Genomic DNA, 20,210 nt, shown 5'->3' with positions numbered 1-20,210 from the left:
ACATACATCATTATATGGTGTTATAATCCATAGCTAGATTTAGGATAATACTGGATATTTATTTTCATACATTAAATACCGTCCCAATTTTAATGAATTCAGTTCTTTGAATAGATGGAACATCTGCGAATGTGCTATGCTCTAGCTGTCTGAAAAGAAAAGTGAGGGGGCACCCGGATTTGAACCGGGGACCTCTTGATCTGCAGTCAAATGCTCTACCACTGAGCTATACCCCCTTCCATGCTCCAGTCGACGCAATATCACTATACAAAAATATTCTTAGATAGGAAAAATACACTCTAATTTGCATTTTAAACATATATATTGATTTACTCTATATAGTGCTTCCAAAACTGATTAGCGTATCCCTGCTTCTTTACCATATCGATCGATGTTACTACCGTATAATATTTACCCCGCCGAAACCGGACGTTTCGTCACAAATGTGCGACGTTAGCGGAAGTTTCTAATTTCTCCAGCAAAAGCGAAAGAGAGCAAAGGACTGACTATGGTATAATATTGTTTTATCTATTTATAACTCGTGTGTATTACTGCAACCAAATTGTGTATTGTGTCATTTACTATTATCGAAAATGTCGCTACGAAGGCGTCCTCATCCTTAGTCCAATAGAGTGTGTAACAAGCCCTGCTTGTTGTGAATCTGATTAGTCACTTGCGTCAGGCTAGCAAGCGTTAGCATCAAGATCCAGTCTCTTATAACATGTCGTATTTACTAATTTCTCGAATTATCCGGTAGGACTTGAAACATCAACATGTGGGGTATTCTTTTCTGTACTAGAATACTCGAGGACTCCGCTCCCAGCTGAAAGACAGCGTGCCGGTGACCGGCTTCTGCCCCCACGGGTCCTATGGGGTCCAGGACACCCTCCGCAGCGGGTAAAGCCGCCACGAGATGATAGTCGAGCCGTGGTTATATTTGCCCTTTGAATGACGTCTATCGTGTGGGAATCGTTTTTTTGTTATTGTTTTATATTTGTTGAAATATGGGATTTTACCAGAATGCTGAAACTGCCCCAGAACAGACTATACAGGAAATACAGCCATGTGAAAGTCTTAAATGATCATAACAAATATTTGAATGGGTAACCCTATATTTAATAGCCTTTTCTCTGTGTACAAATACACATTTGAACGTGATCAAATGTGTCCCGTCTCATCTTTAAATGTGTGTATTTGTGTTGCAGGTTTAGCAGTGTAAAAAATGAGATCCTCCCCAGCCACCCACTGGAGCTGTCTGAAAAGAATGTAAGTGGATTACGCAGCAGTAGACTGAACACATTCACCACGAGTCCGAGAGACGTCCTATTCAATTGAACAACGGAATTGTGTTCAGTAAACAATTTTAAGTTAACTTTATTTTCAGTATTTAAAGTAGTAGATATGGCTTTAATACTGTGATATGTCAAATCGTAATTCCATACAATATAGATTTTCTAAGTTCAAAATACATGGCTGTATCTGTTAAATGTCACATTAAATGTAAACGTGCATACGAGTTTCACGTGAGTGAAAGGACAGCCAACAAATGCATCCGAACGATCTTTGAATATGTTCACATGTGATTGTTTGTTTTTCTCTGTTTGCAGTTCCAGGTGAACCAGGAGAAGATGAATTTCGCCACAGTCAGAAACATCCAGGGTCTCCACGCGCCACTCAAACTGCAGATGGAGTACAGGGCGGCCAGACAGGTAGACTTTAAACCTACACGTCGCTTTGGCTCTTGGTGTTCTAAAGGTGTATCACATCTTGGTTTGTTTGGCCATTTACCATCCCTGTAATTTTTTTTCCCGGTAGATTCAGCGCCTGCCGTTTTTGCAGAGTTCCAATCTGGCCTTGGACACGCTCCGAAACAGTGACGAGAGCATCGGCTTTGAGGACATCCTCAACGGTAAGAACCCGCTGCAATATGGCACTCCCTACTACTTGCATCCTCTTCTGCAAGACCATTATGACGTAAACGTCCAATAACACTTTAAAATATATTTGAGCGACGCTAACTGTGACCCCCCTGTGCTGTTTGTTGCTCTGTTTCAGATCCATATCAGAGCGAACTGATGGGCGAGCCTCACATGATGACGGAGTACCAACTTGGACTTTTATAAGAAATGAAACCAGGATACAAATCATATACTCGCCTCCAGATATAAATTCCATTGTGTTATTGTCTCTGCTGGTAGCTTGTTTTTTCCCATTTGTTTCCTGACATCTGAACCTCAACAGTACTGGTTGGACCGATTTGGTTGATGTACCTTTTTTGTATGGTTGCTGTACCCTCATCCTCCTGTGTTTCTAATAAACCGTTAACACAAAAATAAACGTACCATTTAATTTTTCATAGGTCATCGAACAATCCAATAGGAAATGTATATTATGTGACGGAGGAAGAAAGAGTCGCTTTCTAACTATGTTTCAGAAAGAGTATATTTGGAAGTACAAAGGACTGGCATACATTTTTTTATCATTGAAAGCCATTGTGCAAACTCGATTCATGTAGATTCCAAGTTTTCGATTCATAATTTACAATAGTTGACTGACTCGATACTTAAGTACCTCCGCCCAATCCCTACTTCCGCTCAGTCAATTTCAAAACAAAAGTACCTAAAACTCGCCCTTTTCAACACACAATCCCTCAACAATAAAAGCCTCATTCTCAATGAATTTATCACAGACCAGCAACTTGAGCTCCTGGCTAAATGAAACTTGGCAAAAAACCCTGGACTACTTTGAACCCAACCAAAATACCCCTGTTGAATATTCTTACCTGGACAACCCACGCTCTGAGGGCAGAGGAGGGGGTATTGCTGCTGTTTACCATTAAGACCTCCTACCCACCCCACTCTCCATCCATGCTGCCCCATCATTTGAACACCTGGCTTTCAAACCACCCGGCTCCAAACTTCTCATAATTTCAATAATTTACCGCCCCTCCAAAACCAACCCATCATTCCTACCAGATCTCTCTGAATTCATCACTGCACTATCTTCAATCTCGCCATCTATTTTACTCCTCAGCGATTTCAACCTCTGCATTGACTCCCCGGAATGTTAAAACGCTATGGACTTCCTGGACCTACTCAACTGCTTTAGCTTCACCCAACACATCAACTCTCCCACCCACAACCGTGGGCACATCCTAGACCTGGTTTGCTCCACTGGCCTCCACATCCACAATGTTTCCAGCACCGACCTCTCCATCTCTGACCACCTGGCCATCTCAGTTGTTATTGACATTCCCGCCCCGAACCCAAACAGAACCGCAAAATCACTTTGTTAAATCCATCTGTCCAGTTTCTCTCTCCACCTACATATCAAACACTCTCTCCGGCCTCACCTTTCCTGTAAATCCAGCCCCCATGGACCTCGTCAACATCTACAACAACACACTGTCTACCTCCCTCAACAAACTGGCCCCCCTGAAAACTAAAACTGTCGCGTTCCCTCACTCGGCCCCCTGGTTCACCCCGGACCTTCACAAACTAAAAAAAAAACTTTGACAACTAGAACGGCTACACAAGAAAAACGGTCTCACAGTACACGCCCTCGCCTACAAAGAGCACATGCATCTCTACAAATCAGCACTCAACAAAGCCTGTTCTGTCTTCTACTCTGGCACCATTCATTCTGGATCCTCCAACCCACGCACCCTTTTTTTTTTGCCACCATAAATAAACACCTCAAACCCAAGGATGACATCTCATCCTCATTCACCCCGGAGAAATGCAATAACTTCCTATAATTTTTCCACTCCAAGATAGAAATCATCCACAACCAGCTTGCCACCTCCTCTGCCACAAGCCTTGACTTAGAACCTCCACTTCCTTCAACCCCTGACCACCGGCTTTCCATCTTCTCACCCATAACCACAGCAGACCTCTCAAAAATACTCTCCACCATGAAATCTTCCACCCCCCCCCCCCCCCGGACCCCCATGCCTTCTGAACTCGTCAAAGCATGTTTCACCTCTCTCGCCCCACTCATCACAGACACCATAAACTCCTCCCTAAACTCTAGCACCATTCCCCCACCTTTTAAGCTTGCTGCCGTCACCCCCCTCCTTAAAAAACCTGGCCTTGACTCAGATGACCCCAACAACTTCAGACCCATCTCCAACCTCACATTCCTCTCAAAACTACTGGAAAGAGCCGTCGCAACACAACTCAAGCAATACCTCCTCTCCAATAACCTATACGAAACATTCCAATCCGGCTTCCGAATCCACCACAGTACTGAAACAGCCCTACTTAAAGTCAACAACAACCTCCTACTCTCCTCTGACTCCAGCTCCCTCACCATTCTCCTCCTCCTCGACCTCAGTGCTGCCTTTGACACCGTCAATCACTCCATCCTACTCAGCCGTCTGCAATCCATTGGCAAAACTGACTCCGCCCTCTTCTGGTCCACCTCCTACCTGTCTGAAAGATTCCAATGCATCTCCATCAACAACCACAAATCCCACTCCTTCCCTATCTCACACGGAGTCCAAGTCTCAGTGTGCTTGGCCCCATCCTCTTCATCCTCTACATACTCCCACTAGGTCACATCATCCGCCGCCATGGTCTTCAATTTCACTGTTAGGCCGACGATACCCAACTATACATCACCATCAAAGCCATTACTCCTGCCATCCTATCCACTCTCACCAACTGTCTCACGGACATCAAAATCTGGATGGACCACAACTTCCTCATACTCAACGGCAATAAAACTGAAATTATCATCTTCGGCCCAAAAACCATCATCCCCACCTCCCAGAACTTCTCACTTTGCATCGATGGTCACTCTGTCACTCCCTCCCCCCTGGTCAGAAACCTCGGCATCATCATGAACCCCACGCTCTCCTTCAAGTCACACATAAATAGCGTCCGGAAAACATCCTTCTTCCACCTCTGCAACATTGCATGCCTTCGACCCGCCCTTTCATCCTCAGCTGCCGAAACACTAATCCACGCCTTCATCACTTGCAGACTCGACTATTGCTATAGCATTCTGTATGGCCTCCCCTCAACTATTCCTCAAAAATTGCAATATGTTCAAAATCTGCTGCCCGACTGCTTACTAAATCCCCCTCCAGAGAACACATTACTCCCATCCTCCGTCGACTTCATTGGCTTCCAATCAAACAACGCATACATTTCAAGATTCTCCTCACCGTCTACAAAGCGCTTAACAACTTTGCACCCTCGTACATAACAGATCTCCTCCATCGCCACTCCCCCACTCGCCGCCTACGCTCCGCTGATGCCAACCTTCTCACCTCTATCAGCAGTATCGCACCCTGGGGGATAGAGCCTTCGCCATCGCCGCTCCTACCCTCTGGAACTCCCTCCCTCTGGCCATCCGAAACTCTGATACAGTCTGTTCATTCAAAAGTAAACTTAAAACCTATCTCTTCAGGACCACCTACAATATTTGACAAATCATCCTCCGCCATCTTCCACTCTCCCGCTCTCTAAATGTGTTGCCTGTTGTGGTGTTTTTTTTGTGTGTGTTTTTTTTGTCCCTATTGTTTGATTGTCTGTAGGCCTACTGTCTGTATGTATTCCTTTCTTATTTGTAAAGCGTCTTTGAGTACTTAGAAAAGCTATAAAAAACTGATCATTTATTATTAGTGTTATAATTAAGTAGAAATTGCAGAACTGTCTTTGAAATAAGAAAAAGGGACTAAATGCACCTCTCGCGTAAATGTCGACACATAAATCGTTATCTTTCACATTTTTTGATAAACCTCTAGATGGCAGTGCTGCTCCATGTTCCTTATGGGTCAGAACTTGACTCCTCTATGACAAAGCTAATGTACAATTCCATGGTTATTAAAGACTTTGATAAAAGCACTTAAAACACGTCCCGTGTTGATAAAGGCTAAAACACTAAAACCAAGTGTACTGTCCCAGAGGGAACTTTGTGTTAAGCCGCTAGCACAGATTTTCGTATAAGAGAGAAAAGCTGCTTAATGTGACCATTAAAAGCTCAAGGATGCAGTCTTTGAAAACATAAACCCTTCTGAGTTGCCCCAGGGCTACTGATTGCCATAAAACACTGCATATAAGACTATAAAGGTTAACCCATTTTTAATCGTGGTCTATTTATAAGTCTCCGATAACACTGCTCGGTTTAAACAAGATGAACATGTCTAATATTGCATTTCGAAGACCAATCGTTTTTTTTGTGTCCAATGATGCATATCATTGATGATTCTATCATAAGATAGTTGAAGGAAAATTAAGGTTGTGCAAGGAAGAGTGAATTCAACAAGCTTCTGTGATGTTCGCAATGTTTATTTTTTAAAACATAAAGTTGAATGTTTAAAAAGTCATATTTGATACGACAAAGCTATCCGTGTGTCATTTATAAACGTGAAAAGGCTAACTTTTGAGTTTACCATTAAGTTGTCAACCAAACCTTCATAAAGACTCTTTTAGCCTATGCTGTGAATGCTGTCCTCACAAGGCACTTTGGATTCATCTGCTGAATGACTTCATGCATCTATGACACCTCTTGGCCAAACCCATCCCGACAAGGTCACTATACTGCTTTCCTCATTAGCCTGGAACTATAAAGGTTGTCCTTAAATTAGGACTTTGTCACATGTCAGATGACACAAAGTAAAGTGTATTTGAACAAAAGAGAGATATACTATTTTTGGAACCACACATAATATATAAGAATGCTTTCAGGGCTTGGTAGGTTCTCCGGTTTTAATCCACAGCTATGATCCTTAATTGGTTTGTATACCATTCTGTATTTTGGGCTCAATATGCAAACCGCCCTGACTTCATCCATTAAAAGCAATGTTTCATGAGCAACCCAAAGTCTCCACAGTCATAATGGCGATTTCAGGAGAAGAATGTAAAACAGAATCCCTGCTTAAAAGACAACCAAACTCAATATTTAGAAGGCACGGAGAACGACAGCCTCACATTAACATTAATCTACTTTAAAGACAAATTAGGACAGGTGCAACAAAAGGAACCTTACAATTGTAATCTTGGGGTGGACAATACTGATGAATCCCACGAGTCAATAGCCCAGGCCTAAAAGTTTGACTATTTTAACTATTTTAGCCCATTGTATGACAAGTCAGGAAAAAGACAACTGCATAATCAGATAAGGCCTATAGCTTAACATAGCATGCATGTTCAACATGTATATCCAATAGCATTTGGTATGTTTTACAGGAATACCCATCAGAACATATGGTATACATAACACAGCCAATTCTATCACAGTAGCTTGTTTCAGCGCAGTCTAACAAGTGGCTGGTGATTGGCGTAACTGGACTCAAATAGCTGGTCCCCTGTGGGCTCCCAGTGGGTGGTAGAGGCTATTCTCTGTTAACCAGCGAGAGTGGGCACTTCAGGCGGTGCATTGCCGATCTGGCGTCTGTCGGTGAGACGCTGGGACTGTGACCTAGCCCCTCATTGACTTTGCAACCAAACCTGTAGTGATTCCTGGGTTTATCAATCGGCCCTTTAAGAAAATAGCCTTTAGTGTGGAGGTCTGACCATGACCTCTATGATCAGATGATGTGTTGGCTCACTTTGGGGTAGACGTCCCCAAATGGCAATATCAGATTTCCCTGTTTTCTTACCATGCATTTTTTAGGGTTAGTGTGAAGTTGTTTACACCTGTCGGTAGAAAGCTCTATTTATTTCTCTCTCTCTCTCTCTCTCTCTCTCTCTCTCTCTCTCTCTCTCTCTCTCTCTCTCTCTCTCTCTCTCTCTCTCCCTCTCTCCCTCTAGAGAGAGAGAGAGAGAGAGAGAGAGAGAGAGAGAGGGAGAGAGAGCACATCAATTGCTGAGCAGCGGCACAATTGTACGCGGCATCCCACCGTAAGCAAAAGGACAGGCTCCTCCTCCCACTGTATCCCCAGATACCAAGCAGCCAATCACAGCCTTGCTGTGGCAAAGACTCTTCTGTCTTTCCAATATCCCCAAGATTCCCCTCACCCTTTCTTTATTTCTTTATTTTTGTTTTTTGATTTTGTTTGTCTGTCTGGGTTTCTTCCTCGATTTCACATTTTGTATAATATGGTTGTAGGGGTGTCACTAGCCGTCGAAGGAATATCATGTCACTAAATAAAATAAAGTCTTTCTTGCCAATGGCAGCTAATCAAGTGATTTTTTATGTTGCTTGTCATTCCAAATTGTAGGACTGCAATGGCTCCTTTTGTTGTCACCGGGTGGCATATGCAAAGTTGAGCGGCAGACACTTTTACTATACGATTCTGACAGGGTGACTGACTGGTTGCATTTTAACTGAATCTTCCGCAGTGCAAAACCACTTCTTCTTAGACACAATGAGCAGACAAAGTAAAGTGACATGAATCTCTCCACGGTGGAGATGTGACCGGCGTTCATCGAATGTTTGTGTCTTTTTTAATGAGATGGGAAAAGCCAACCGCCTTGGCCCCAGTGTGGCGATCCGTCTTCATCCACAGCACACTTCACCTCCACAACCTCCATGCCAACTATAGCAGAGAAACTATCAGAGCATGGAGAAAAAAGAAACATAGACCCTCCTGGACACACACAAACGCACACATGCACAAATCTATGCACGCACGCATGCACACGCGCCAAACCCAGAAGCATGAGGTGAGAGGATGACAGAAAAAGGAGAGAGGAAAGAAGGAGGAGAAGGAGGAAGAGGAGGAGAACCAGGGGGGATAAGGGGACTGTGAGAGATTATGAGAGGGAGGGAGAGAAAACAAGAGGATGAAGAGAGAATAACAAGAACGAGTGAGGTTGAGAGACCGACTGCAATGGAACAGGGATGGGAGGGAGAGAGAAATTAAGGAATTGTTCTGTATTCTGAGTGGAATATTGAAAACTAAAATGCATTTTTGCAATTATTTTTATTCATCTGACCACTTTCTCGTTTGCCTGGAAGTCTAATTAAAGACATCAAAGTGAGTGAATGTGGTGTGTTTGCTTGTGTGTCTGTGTGTGTGTGTGTGTGTGTGTGTGTGTGTGTGTGTGTGTGTGTGTGTGTGTGTGTGTGTGTGTGTGTGTGTGTGTGTGTGTGTGTGTGTGTGTGTGCATGTGTGTGTGTGTGTGTGTTTGTTTGGGGGGGGGGGGTTGTGAAAATGTGAGCCATAGATGCAGAATCGCAATTCATAGTCAACTCACCAGACTTAAATATTGCTCTGTTTCAGTAAAGATACGTTTATCCGCAACAATTCCTCATTGATTCATGGCAAATGTCAAAGTAAAACATAGAAGTATAACTCATTTCTTTGGAGTTATACTTCAGGGTCAAAAAGAATAAAACGGGCCAAAATAAAGTCACTATGTGATGACAAACACCTGAGGGAGTCTGTCTGACTGATGCAAAAGGACCATGAAAGCCTCCACTGTGTTTGTGTGTGTCTCTGTGTGTGTGTATTTGTCTGTGTGTCTGTGTGTATGTGTGTGTACGTGTAGGTTTGTGTGTATGCTTGTGCATGTTTGCGTGTGTGAAAATTCATACTTTTGGCATCTGCTTTTGTGCATAGAAAACGCCATTGTCCACCATGACTGCAGGAATTAAACAGTTTGCTCTTTTTTGTTTTTGATTTTAATCCCTCACACTATCTTTCTATCTTTTCAGGTAGGAAAAAACAATCATACACTGCTTTGCCTTCATGCAAATTTAACCTCTGTTATTTTCTCTTTTTGCTGTTATCGCAATAGAGTTTCAGGGTGTGTTTTAAAAGAATCTTTCCATAACTTCTCTCGGTCTGACTTGTGTTGTTGACTTTCCTGCCTCCTTCTGGCATCTCCAATACGATGCGATGAACTTTCCGTCTGTCTCTTCGCTACTGTCATTCAAGCACTTATTCCTCTCTTATCGCTGAAATGGTGGATGTTTCATGCCCAGCTGTTCCTTCCTACACTGCCAGCTACCTGGGAGTGGTGAAGTGCGGCCTGTCAAATTATTGTTGGTTGGCCTTGTGCTGCTCCTCTGCTTTTTCTTAAGCTTTTACACTGGTTCAGACGCACGCACGCACGCACGCACGCACGCACGCACGCACGCACGCACGCACGCACGCACGCACGCACGCACGCACGCACGCACGCACGCACGCACGCACGCACGCACGCACACACACACACACACACACACACACACACACACACACACACACACACACACACACACACACACACACACACACACACAGGTTAACCTAGCAAAACCCAGAAAACTATAAAAACTATACTCCAACATGTATGGATAGTTCCTATTGTTTGTTATAACAGTAGATTTAAATAAAAAGCGGGCAGCATTGATAGGTCTCCGATACGCATTCACAGGGTCCACATAAAATAATTTACTGTAAGCACTTCTAAAGTGAGAGTCTTTTCTCCACATCTTGTTCCCTTTTGTCTTTCCACATTGACTACATTCACTCATTTATACTATTTTGCCATGGATGTCCGATCTGAATCCTCCATTGAGGGCCAGTTATTTCCTGTCCAGGAATACACAGAGGGGGGTAGACCAAGAATAGGGAGAAGGTGTTTTGGATGCCTAGATATCCCCATGTTAATGATTCATATCTAGCAATACGATAAATAACTTGTCCAAGACGTCATTGGCAATATTTTGAGTCATTGTAGCTGCCTGTCATCTGGTTCGGGTGTTTGGGAATCAAAAAATATATAATTGAAATCTAAACTAATATGTGTTTATCTGCCATTTTCACACCAAGTGGAGCCCCACAAATGATGCAATATATTTTTTTGCCTTTCACCTAAATAAGCAGTATCTGATACCAAAGTGGGTTCGAAAGCAACAAGTACCAAATATAAGGGCAGTTAACTCCAAACTAGGTTTCAAGACGAAACTCTCTCTCTTCTCCCTCTCTCGCTACCTTGCTTTCCCTCTCTCTCTCTCTGCCTCCCATCTCTGTACCTCTCTCTCTCTCGCTCTCGTCTTCCTCTCTCTGGTTTTCGATTAGTTGTTCCTTGCATGATTTCACAATTAAAATGATTATCTACTTGCCACAGTGGCCGTTGGACAAATAAAGTGAAGACCATGAAATTGCAATTATGGCCGAAGCACTCGTATTTCATCCTGTCCATTTTATTGCCTCAACTATACCAATAAATCAGTCCGTTATATTTTACATTCTGCTGCTGGGCTCTATCTCTCAGCTGAGCCATATCCCCATCACATCATATTAGTTCAAATCGTTCTGAAAGCTTGCAATATTGCCCATCAGTGGGTTTTTGAATTTGAAGTAATAATAATATCGAACACTGTTGCTAAACCATAGTTTGTACGTGTCTTCTTTTGGCAAAGAGTTGGGAGGGGTAAAGTCTCTGGTTAGCCTATTGATGAAAAGAAAAAAGAAAAAAAGATGAACTCATTTGAATTACCTGTTACCTGTACAATTTAGACTTTGATACCAATCATCATTCACTATCATTCCAATAAATGGAATATGTATGTCTCACGGAAACCTGGCAACCACAGAATTATTTGCTCCGGTTAAATCCAGCAGCCGAGATTTGTTTACATATGCAAACTTGTTTGTTTGGTAGGGAAGGCAGCTTTCCACTGGTCTATTGCGAGAGTCTAACATGAACGCCGCTTTGCCTACCTGATCAGACTTCCTCCGAACTGCTGCCGTGGTCTTACACAGAGTAGTATTGCGGCTCTGTACAGACCACCCAGACCTAACCCTAACCCAACACTGGACACTGGTCTTAACCACCCTTATTGCGATGTCTCCTAATATCATCCTAAAAGGGTTTTCAATGTTTAAAAGGGTTTCAATTTTGTTAACATTGAAAATATATTGATAAAAGATTTTAAAGCAACGTCAGAATGCTTCAATCAAACTATTTTTTTTAAATGTATAACCCCACTAAGGGCCATATCCTCGACTGATTTTGTTGTTCCGGCATCACACCATTTAACAGCCCCTCTGCTGAACTACTCCGCTCAGAATATAAAGCTGTCTTATTCAACACCAGCCGAGCCCTCAGTAAATCAAGGGTGCATCGTACCATACCGTGCAGCCACATCAGACATGTTAACCCAGAAGATCTCCTCTGATTCCCTCAAACCCTGTTCCTGTTCCTGCTCCAACTCCCACACACCACCACAATCAACATCTTCTACATTTTCCACACTTGATACTGCAGCCCCTCTGAGCACACAGGTTGTTTATCTGCCCCACACCGCTCCTCGGTACCTGAACTACACACCTGGAGGCTTTAGGTTGGTGCCTCGAGAGGCTCTGGAAAGAAATGTTCTTTGATCATATTTTCCACTGGCGAAATCAACCTGTTATGCAGATATCATCAGTATATGTGAAGGGAATACTAATTTCAATCTGTAGTCCCAGGCCAGGAAAAAAAGCAAACTGAAAGAGTGCAAACAGCCGACACAGCAAATAGCTACACATATGTTAAAAATATTTACACTACAGATGTTTCAAATCAAAGATGGATGTTTAAAGTCAACACAATACATTTTATTTTAAATCCTTCAACTTGCTGTTCGCCAGCCTGCCCAACAGCCGTCTCATGTCGGATACCTTGGCCCATAAAACCCTGATTCAATGACTTGTGCTGTTGTTTGTCTTGTTTTCTGCATTACATCTCTCACTTCCTCTGAGAAAAAGCCCTTTCCCCCTTGTCTTTAAGGTGCTGGTAGAAAGCTGGCACACCAGGAAGGGACGTCCAGAATAGCCCACCCAGGCTAACAGGACAGATTCCATCTGCACTCCTGGTGTGAATCACTGGGAAGTTGGATGACAGCATAAGTGGTGAATAACGTCGAGCGCCCTGTGAAATACAGACCACCTCAGACGAAGAGGGGGACTAGGAGACAAGACATAGCTGAAGATTTACAATGTAGCCTGTGTGTGTGTGTGTGTGTGTGTGTGTGTGTGCGTGCGTGCGTGCGTGCGTGCGTGCGTGCGTGCGTGCGTGCGTGCGTGCGTGCGTGCGTGCGTGTGTGTGTGTGTTCTTGTGTCCCTGACTGCATGGATATCACGTTTATAGAGTGTGTACATGCAAGTGTGTTTCTGGGCTAAGCCTTGATAGGTGCCTGTGTCTGTGTGCATGTCTGTGCGCATGCATTTGTGCATGAATATGCATGAAGTCACTTACATTAGAAAATATCAAAGAGGGAAAAGAGATTTACAGATGAGCTGTGATGTATGACATATTTATGTCTGTCTCTCTGCTTAGGTGCATGTGTACGCTTTCGATTTGTGTTACTGCCACATACGCACTTGTTTGTGAGTGTGTGTGTGTCTGTTTGCAGACTCTACTGCACCGCAACACGACATAACCCTTCAGTTTATGTAAGGTATGCGAATGGAATGTGTTGAAAGGCAGACAGCCAACTCATATAAAAAAAAGAAAACACTGACAGAAGTTCAATTAAACTACATATCACCTGTCACCACAAATTATAAAACTCCCCCTTCACTCTCCCTCTACCTCACGCCCTCTCTCGCTAGCTCATGGCTCTCTCTCTCTTTCTCGCTCTCGCTCTTGCTCTCTCTCTCTTCATAAACATAGCAATGTAGCAGTAAAAGCGATGTCATCGCTTCATGCCATATTCCCCATTGTGTATTATTCTTGGTTTGCCCATAGAGAAACCTCTTCTTGTAGACATTTTGAAGGCAACCCACACGCCTGAAGAAAAACCTCAGGTGACCTTTAGAACGGCACACTCCGATGGATGGGGTCCATCCAGAGAAGAGAAGGTCCCAGTCTGAGTGAACTCTTTCTAGTGGCGGCTCGCCTATAGAGGGCGCTGGGGCGCCGCCCTCCCGCCGACCGGCCATCTTTTCTTTTTTAAATATATTTATACATATATTTTTTAATAATCTTCTCATTTTGAGAATTAATCTATTTTAATTGCATTCGAATAATGAATTTACTTTAGAATATCTTTAGAATCCCCCATAATTAAATCTTCATTCACTTACATGTTCAACTTTCATTTTGGTGAAGTAGATGTCTTCCGTGGGGCGCAGTTCGCTCAGCCCCACATGCCTGAATTATTAGCCAATGGTTCCCCCGTTGCTAGGCAGAAAAGTACATAATTTCGCCAATCAGCGTCGTCGAATTGTTTGGCTTTGGGGCGCTCAAGATATAGCCCCAAGCGCAGTGCACCGTCGACTGCGCGTAACCGCGGATTTGCCATTACCTCAGAGATCAGCAAGATGGCGACTTTGAGTACAGCTACCACCATAGGGCTACCACTGTTTCCCTGTGAGTTCAGCTAGCCCCAAATTCAGTTAAGTCTTTGCTTATGAATCCCTTCGAAAGAAGAACATTTGCAGAAAAATTTCCAGAAGTGAACATAACCCAAAAAGCAAGAGAAAAGGATAGAGCCTACAAGATAAGTTTTTCCAGAGTATGGTTCAGGCTTGGCTAACTAGCTGTGGGTATGCCAATGCACTTTTTTGCTTTCCTTGTATACTTTTTAAAACAAGTGCATGTGACAGGGTTGACAGACCTGAAACATCTGTCAGAACGGATAAAAAAAACACAAGCGAGCATGAGTGCATATGAACAACTGCGTGAAGCTAGCCATGCTAGAGGTAAGCAACTTCTATTTATTCCACTAGCCTATATGCATTTCCCTTGAGATGGACACTGGTTGCAGACCCTCCCAACCTCCCCCCACCCCTTTCAAGTGTACTGTATATAGCTCTCTGCAAACCTATGGTGGGACCAGGCCTTCATTGTGCATATTGTATATAGTCCTCTGCAAACCTATTCAGTGTACATACTGTGTATAGTTCTCTGCAAACATGGTGGCATCAGGCCTTCAGTGTGCATATTGTATATAGTCCTCTGTAAACCTATTCAGTGTACATACTGTATATTAGTTCTTGGCAAACCTATGGTTGCTTCAGGCCTTCAGTGTTCATATTGTATCTAGTCCTTTGCAAACCTATTCAGTGTACACACTGTATATAGTCCTCTGCAAACCTATGGTGGCATCAGGCCTTCAGTGTGCATATTGTACTGTATGTAGTCCTCTGCAAACCTATGTTGGTATCATGCCTTAAGTGTGTCTTCAACAACCACACACAAAAGTTTGCACATTTACATGAATTTTGTGGAATTCATATTTCATTGTATTTGTCTAAATGCATACTGATGCAGACTGTAGATATATTTATGAGCGACGTTTACCAACACAATGGCTTGGCTGTAACACACTCACCCGTTATCTCTATCTCTCTCTCTCTCACTCACACACAGAGATAGAGAGAGTATGTTACCTTGTGTGTAATTCAAAGTTATTGTTGATGTATCTGCACTCTTAATGTTGCTGATTTCTACGAGGCAAAAAATTAACTTAAATCTTAGTTCCCTGGCCCCATTCGTCTTTGTAAGTAAATGTTCTTTTTTTGCCTTTACCATTTTGTCAGAATGCACCAGAATGCTTCGTTTGTTTGTGAAAATCACAAAAAAATCTTGTGGGGGAGGATGCCCCGAGACCCCACACGAGTAAAAGGGATAAAAGGGAGGAGGGTTCTGTGTGAGGTCTTCAAGGGAGAGAACTTTATTTTGTTGTTCTGAAAAATTCTCTGTATATTCAGGCTTCACCAGGTAAACACATTGAGATGACAGGAAGTTAGAATAATTATACACTCACCTTGTAACTTATCTTTTAATGTGATTATCAGATTTGGTTTAGACAAGATATTTTTTAACTGTTCAGGCGTAATGGAGCGAGAGGGGAGAACTACATATTAAGATAATTAGAAAGTTTTATTTATTTAAAGAGAAGAGCTCTTTCAAGGCACCCAAGTCAGAGCATAAGTTGTGCGTGTGTGTGTTTGCACGCATTTGTGAATGTGTTTGTGTGTGTGCATGTCCTCAAGTGTGTGTCTCCATCCTGTTCTCGCAGAAGAGCTACCTTGAGACCCATTTACCTTAGCCTTTAACCATCTCTCTTCCCTGGTTGGTCTGGGATCCAGCAGACAAATAAAGCCCTCTGGCTACACAGATAACAGACAACGAGAAATCGGGCCTTTGCTTCTGTTACCGAGGCACAACTTCTTGGATGAATCGAATTTGTATTTTTGGGGGTTGTTGTTCTTTGTGAGGGAGAGCCGTGCCTGTTGACACCCTGGCTTCATGTAGTGCAGACCGTGACTGCCCAGGGATAAACCGTGCAGTGCTATTCCCCCCCCCCCAACAAGTGCTCCCCCCCTGTCCTAATCTCCGTCCGAAGTGCTGATGAAAACGCGAATCCAAACTTTTTTACGAATCGAACACAGAGGCCACGGCCACAGCTCTGCTTTGTGCAAACCGAAAGGAGTTTGTCAGCCATGTATATGTTTGCTCTGAAACGTAAAGTTCTGGAGTTGTTTAATGCATTTATATAGACTTTAATATAAATACTAATCCTACAATTATAAACAATGCCCCAAATTGGTATTTAGAGCTGGAGGGAGGGATATCTGTCTGTCTGGCTGCGTGTGCATGTGTGTGTGCGTGTGTTTTCTGTGCATGTGTGTGTTTGAGATAGCCACATTCACTCATTTATCATTATCTTCAGCCTCATACAGCATTCGCGATATACAGAGACGCAGATTGAAACAATACTCATAGACATTTCACATGGATGAACTATCGGCGTGAGCAACAATTTGCACTCATCACTTTTAAAGACACGATGCTCCGGCCTACATAAACAGTTCTTATTGGAAGGAAAAAAACCAGGGAACCGAAATAACGATGATTATAAATGAAGAGCACTGTAGATTAACTGCCACGGTGCGCAGAGCAAAGTGTCTTTGAATACCCCACGAGGTGCATAAAGAAAAGGATTAAAAATGCTACATTAAACAGATAGATGGCAGCTATGTTTATGCTAGTGTTGGCAGCAACAGTATCAGCGTGTGGCTTTGTTTGGGTGTGTATGAGAAGAGGGGCATTGTGGGAAAAAAACAAAGGTCTGAAGAATGTCAATGATAATGGAGTAAATAACATAGTAAAATAAACAAATTATTTTAATAGGGAAAGTAGCAACATCAAATCAAATCACAATAGCTCTGTGTTATTTTCCACATTCTGCTTTGTCTCTTCATCGCCGCCTCTTGTTATTAATATATTCTGTTTTTAATTGACTTGTTTGTGACTACTTCGAGCCTCATAATTCACTACATCTGAATTATTGCCAGCTAATCTCATCTATATTAATTACAGCTAAATTAATGATTCAGAATTCAGCTTGCCATCTGTCAATGGCGGCGTGTGTCTTTACATCTCTTATAAAGATGTATAGTGAATCACCAGACTGGAAAGTTATATGATTACCTTTCTTGAATGCAAGACCAAAGGATTTCATTTGGAAAAAAACAACACTGAATCTTGATTTTGCCTTATGAATAAAACTATATTTTCTCTTCTCTTCCCTTCCCTCCTCTTCAGTCTTTGTCGTTGGTATCTTCACCTCTCCTCTCTGCTTCTCTCCTCTCCTCTCTTCTCTGCTCTCCTCTCTGCTTCTCTCCTCTCCTCTCCTCTGCTCTCCCTTCCTCTCCTTGCCTCCCTGCTCCTCTCTTGAGCACTCTCCACATAATTAGAATCATCTCTCCTGTTCCCTCCTTTCCTCTCCTCTCCTTTCCTTTGCTCTCCTCTCCTTTCCTCTGCCCTCCTCTCCTTTCCTCTGCTCTCCTCTCCTTTCCTCTGCTCTCCTCTCCTTTCCTCTGCTCTCCTCTCCTTTCCTCTGCTCTTCTCTCTGCCCCCTCCTCTCCTCTCCTCGCCTCCCTGCTCCTCTCTTGAGCACCCTCCACATAATTAGAATCATCTCTCCTGTTCCCTCCTTTCCTCTGCTCTCCTCTCCTTTCCTCTGCTCTTCTCTCTGCCCCCTCCTCTCCTCTCCTTTCCTCTGCTCTCCTCTCCTTTCCTCTGCTCTTCTCTCTAACCCCTCCTCTCCTCTCCTCGCCTCCCTGCTCCTCTCCTGAGCACCCTCCACATAATTAGAATAAGCTCTCCTCTTCCCTCCTCTGCTCTCCTCTCCTCTCCCCTTCGCTCCTCTACCAGCCCCTACCTCACCTTGCCGAGCCTGTCGCCATGTTCAACTCCACGCGCCGGTGGCAGGTCCCCTGCTTCTCTTTTTGATAAGATGACCTTTACCCAGCCTCTGATGACTCAACAGTTATCCAATGGAGCCGCTGCTTGGGTGTGAGTCAGCACACCAATATCCCACTGATGACTGCGAAGATCAGATTCCCTCAGTGGCGACCACAACAACAACAACAACAACAACAACAACAACAGCCACTGGGGTTCAGATGGGTTTACATGGATGTTGGTTGTTGTCTGTACACTGTCACGATATCGTCCATGGAGCGGCTGAAAGGAGGTCTTCAAGTGAATAATTAATTTAGATGCCATTTTTATGAATGACTCTTTCTGAATATTGAGAACATACAAGCTGACTTGGGACTTTATCGTTCTCGGCTGTGAATTGGCTGGTGCCAGAAAAAGCCTGTTGGCCATTGACTATCATTATAATCGAAGCCTCTGAGATGTCTTCTTTACAGTGAGTCATGTGTCTGTTAAGCATCCAGATGTAAAGTGGAATATTTAATGTTATGTCTTGAAATTCAAACCATCATTTGTTGCCAAGAAATATCTTAAAGAGTTTTAAACCCTGGCACCACGGAATGGGTGGATGCCAAGGTGGTCTCCTGAAAGGGACCTTCAAACAAAAAGACAACTATAATCGTATACATTTTAGATGGTCAATCCATAGAGGTTCATCTGCTGGCCCAAACCCAACCAGACGAATCTTAAAGCTCATGGTTGATTTGCTCCGGCATATGCGCCAATCACAAACCTTTTATCTAATATGGGTATGGGGGGGGGGGGGGAGGGGATTGATATGATTGCTGACTGTACAGAGCCAACCAAGAGTGCTTCCGCTAATATGTCACTCATTTCATTGCTCTGATTGGTTGTGAGTCAATCCCATTGGGGCAAAAGGCATTTTGGTCCCTTGGAAATCGAAAGGGACATGAGAGTTTCCAGGTTCACACATTTGCGAAATGGTGTGGCATAATCAGGCGATATCATACGTGTGTCCCTATTCAAATAATAAAATGTCAACTACTGCGTTCACATTTTATAGGGATGATATTTGCTGTATCATATTCCTTATATCACCTTCCTTCCGTCTAGTTTTACAGAGTTTAATATTGCTCTGGAAGATGTAGGCCTAGCATTACCTTAACTAGGCAGTGCTTCTGTATTGTTGTTAAGTGGAATTGTCTGTACTTGCGTTTTAATTCTTGCGATAGCGAAGGGTATGCCAAAGCTAAATTTACTCCAACTAACTCCTGCCCTGCCTAGACGCTGACGCTCCATTGGGCCGCCTGTTGCCATGGTTACTAACTTGGGGCATTGGGGGGTTAGCAAAGTGCAGAGAGGTCTTATTAATTCCACAGCTATTTCATTCATGGCAGCGGGGTCCAGCCGTAACCCTCTGCAGTTAGCATCATCATCATCATATATGTGGAATATCTAATTACCCGCCGAGAATACAATTGTTCAGTTTGAGCTCGGTGAGTAACCATTCAGCCGGAGGCATTCGGGGAACACTTGAACAACTAGTTCCACTTTCTATTCGCGTCAGTGTTTTTGCTTGTTTAAGGGCAACGGCGACGTCAAACACTTCCACCGCCCTCTGGATACCATGGAGGATTCTGTTATTTAACTGCGGTAGTGTCACAGCCAGACTCTGTTATATATTACTTCATGGAACGGGCGTACCCTCCTCCTACTAGGAATCTGTTGTTTTCCTTGTCTTAAGCTAGGATGCCGCTTATGATAAAATACCCCTGCGTTCCTATTGGTCCACGGACCATTTTTCTCTATCCTAGGAAAAGATTGAATCAGTTCATCTAATGGAGGCTTAAGTGACTGGGTAAGCGCTGTTGACCAGATAAGTATGTTCAAAGCCACAGCATTTCTCTTATTTTTTGCACGTTGCTTGTCTCAAGAGCCTCTGGCGAAGACCCTATACCTGTATCTGTCTTTTATTCCAAATTCCAAAGAATACCATTCCCAAGCATGTGAATGCCCTTCCTCTGCTTGCTACAGTGAAACAGAACCCCCCTTAACCCCCCTTTTAGGTTGGGACTCGATACTTTATGACCTGCTTATGTTACACCTCTCCTATGGAGGCTGATGATACACTGACTTGTGTACAAT

At 43.4% G+C, this 20,210-nt stretch overlaps 1 protein-coding gene and 1 non-coding gene across 2 annotated transcripts; one reads left to right on the top strand and one right to left on the bottom strand.

Annotated features, from left to right (window-relative positions):
- Positions 1 to 164: 164 nt before the first annotated feature.
- Positions 165 to 236, bottom strand: trnac-gca (transfer RNA cysteine (anticodon GCA)). Its single transcript has one exon. It is a non-coding gene; the product is annotated as a tRNA-Cys (tRNA).
- Positions 237 to 419: 183 nt separating this feature from the next.
- On the top strand, positions 420 to 2,337 carry pomp (proteasome maturation protein). Its single transcript, XM_030348558.1, has 6 exons — positions 420 to 511; positions 800 to 897; positions 1,206 to 1,266; positions 1,608 to 1,709; positions 1,816 to 1,909; positions 2,056 to 2,337. Exons 1-6 carry the CDS (start codon positions 509 to 511, stop codon positions 2,121 to 2,123), a joined length of 426 nt encoding a protein of 141 aa, XP_030204418.1. The 5' UTR covers positions 420 to 508; the 3' UTR covers positions 2,124 to 2,337.
- Positions 2,338 to 20,210: the final 17,873 nt, after the last annotated feature.

This window comes from Gadus morhua, chromosome 23, assembly GCF_902167405.1.
Source record: "Gadus morhua chromosome 23, gadMor3.0, whole genome shotgun sequence".
In the NCBI taxonomy this organism is placed as follows: Eukaryota; Metazoa; Chordata; class Actinopteri; order Gadiformes; family Gadidae; genus Gadus; species Gadus morhua.
This window is presented reverse-complemented; position numbering and strand designations above follow the sequence as displayed.

Coding starts and splice junctions, on each gene's coding strand:
- pomp (XM_030348558.1), top strand. Junction 1,710..1,815: donor AGTACAGGGCGGCCAGACAG/GTAGACTTTAAA, acceptor TTTTCCCGGTAG/ATTCAGCGCCTGCCGTTTTT. Junction 1,910..2,055: donor CTTTGAGGACATCCTCAACG/GTAAGAACCCGC, acceptor GCTCTGTTTCAG/ATCCATATCAGAGCGAACTG.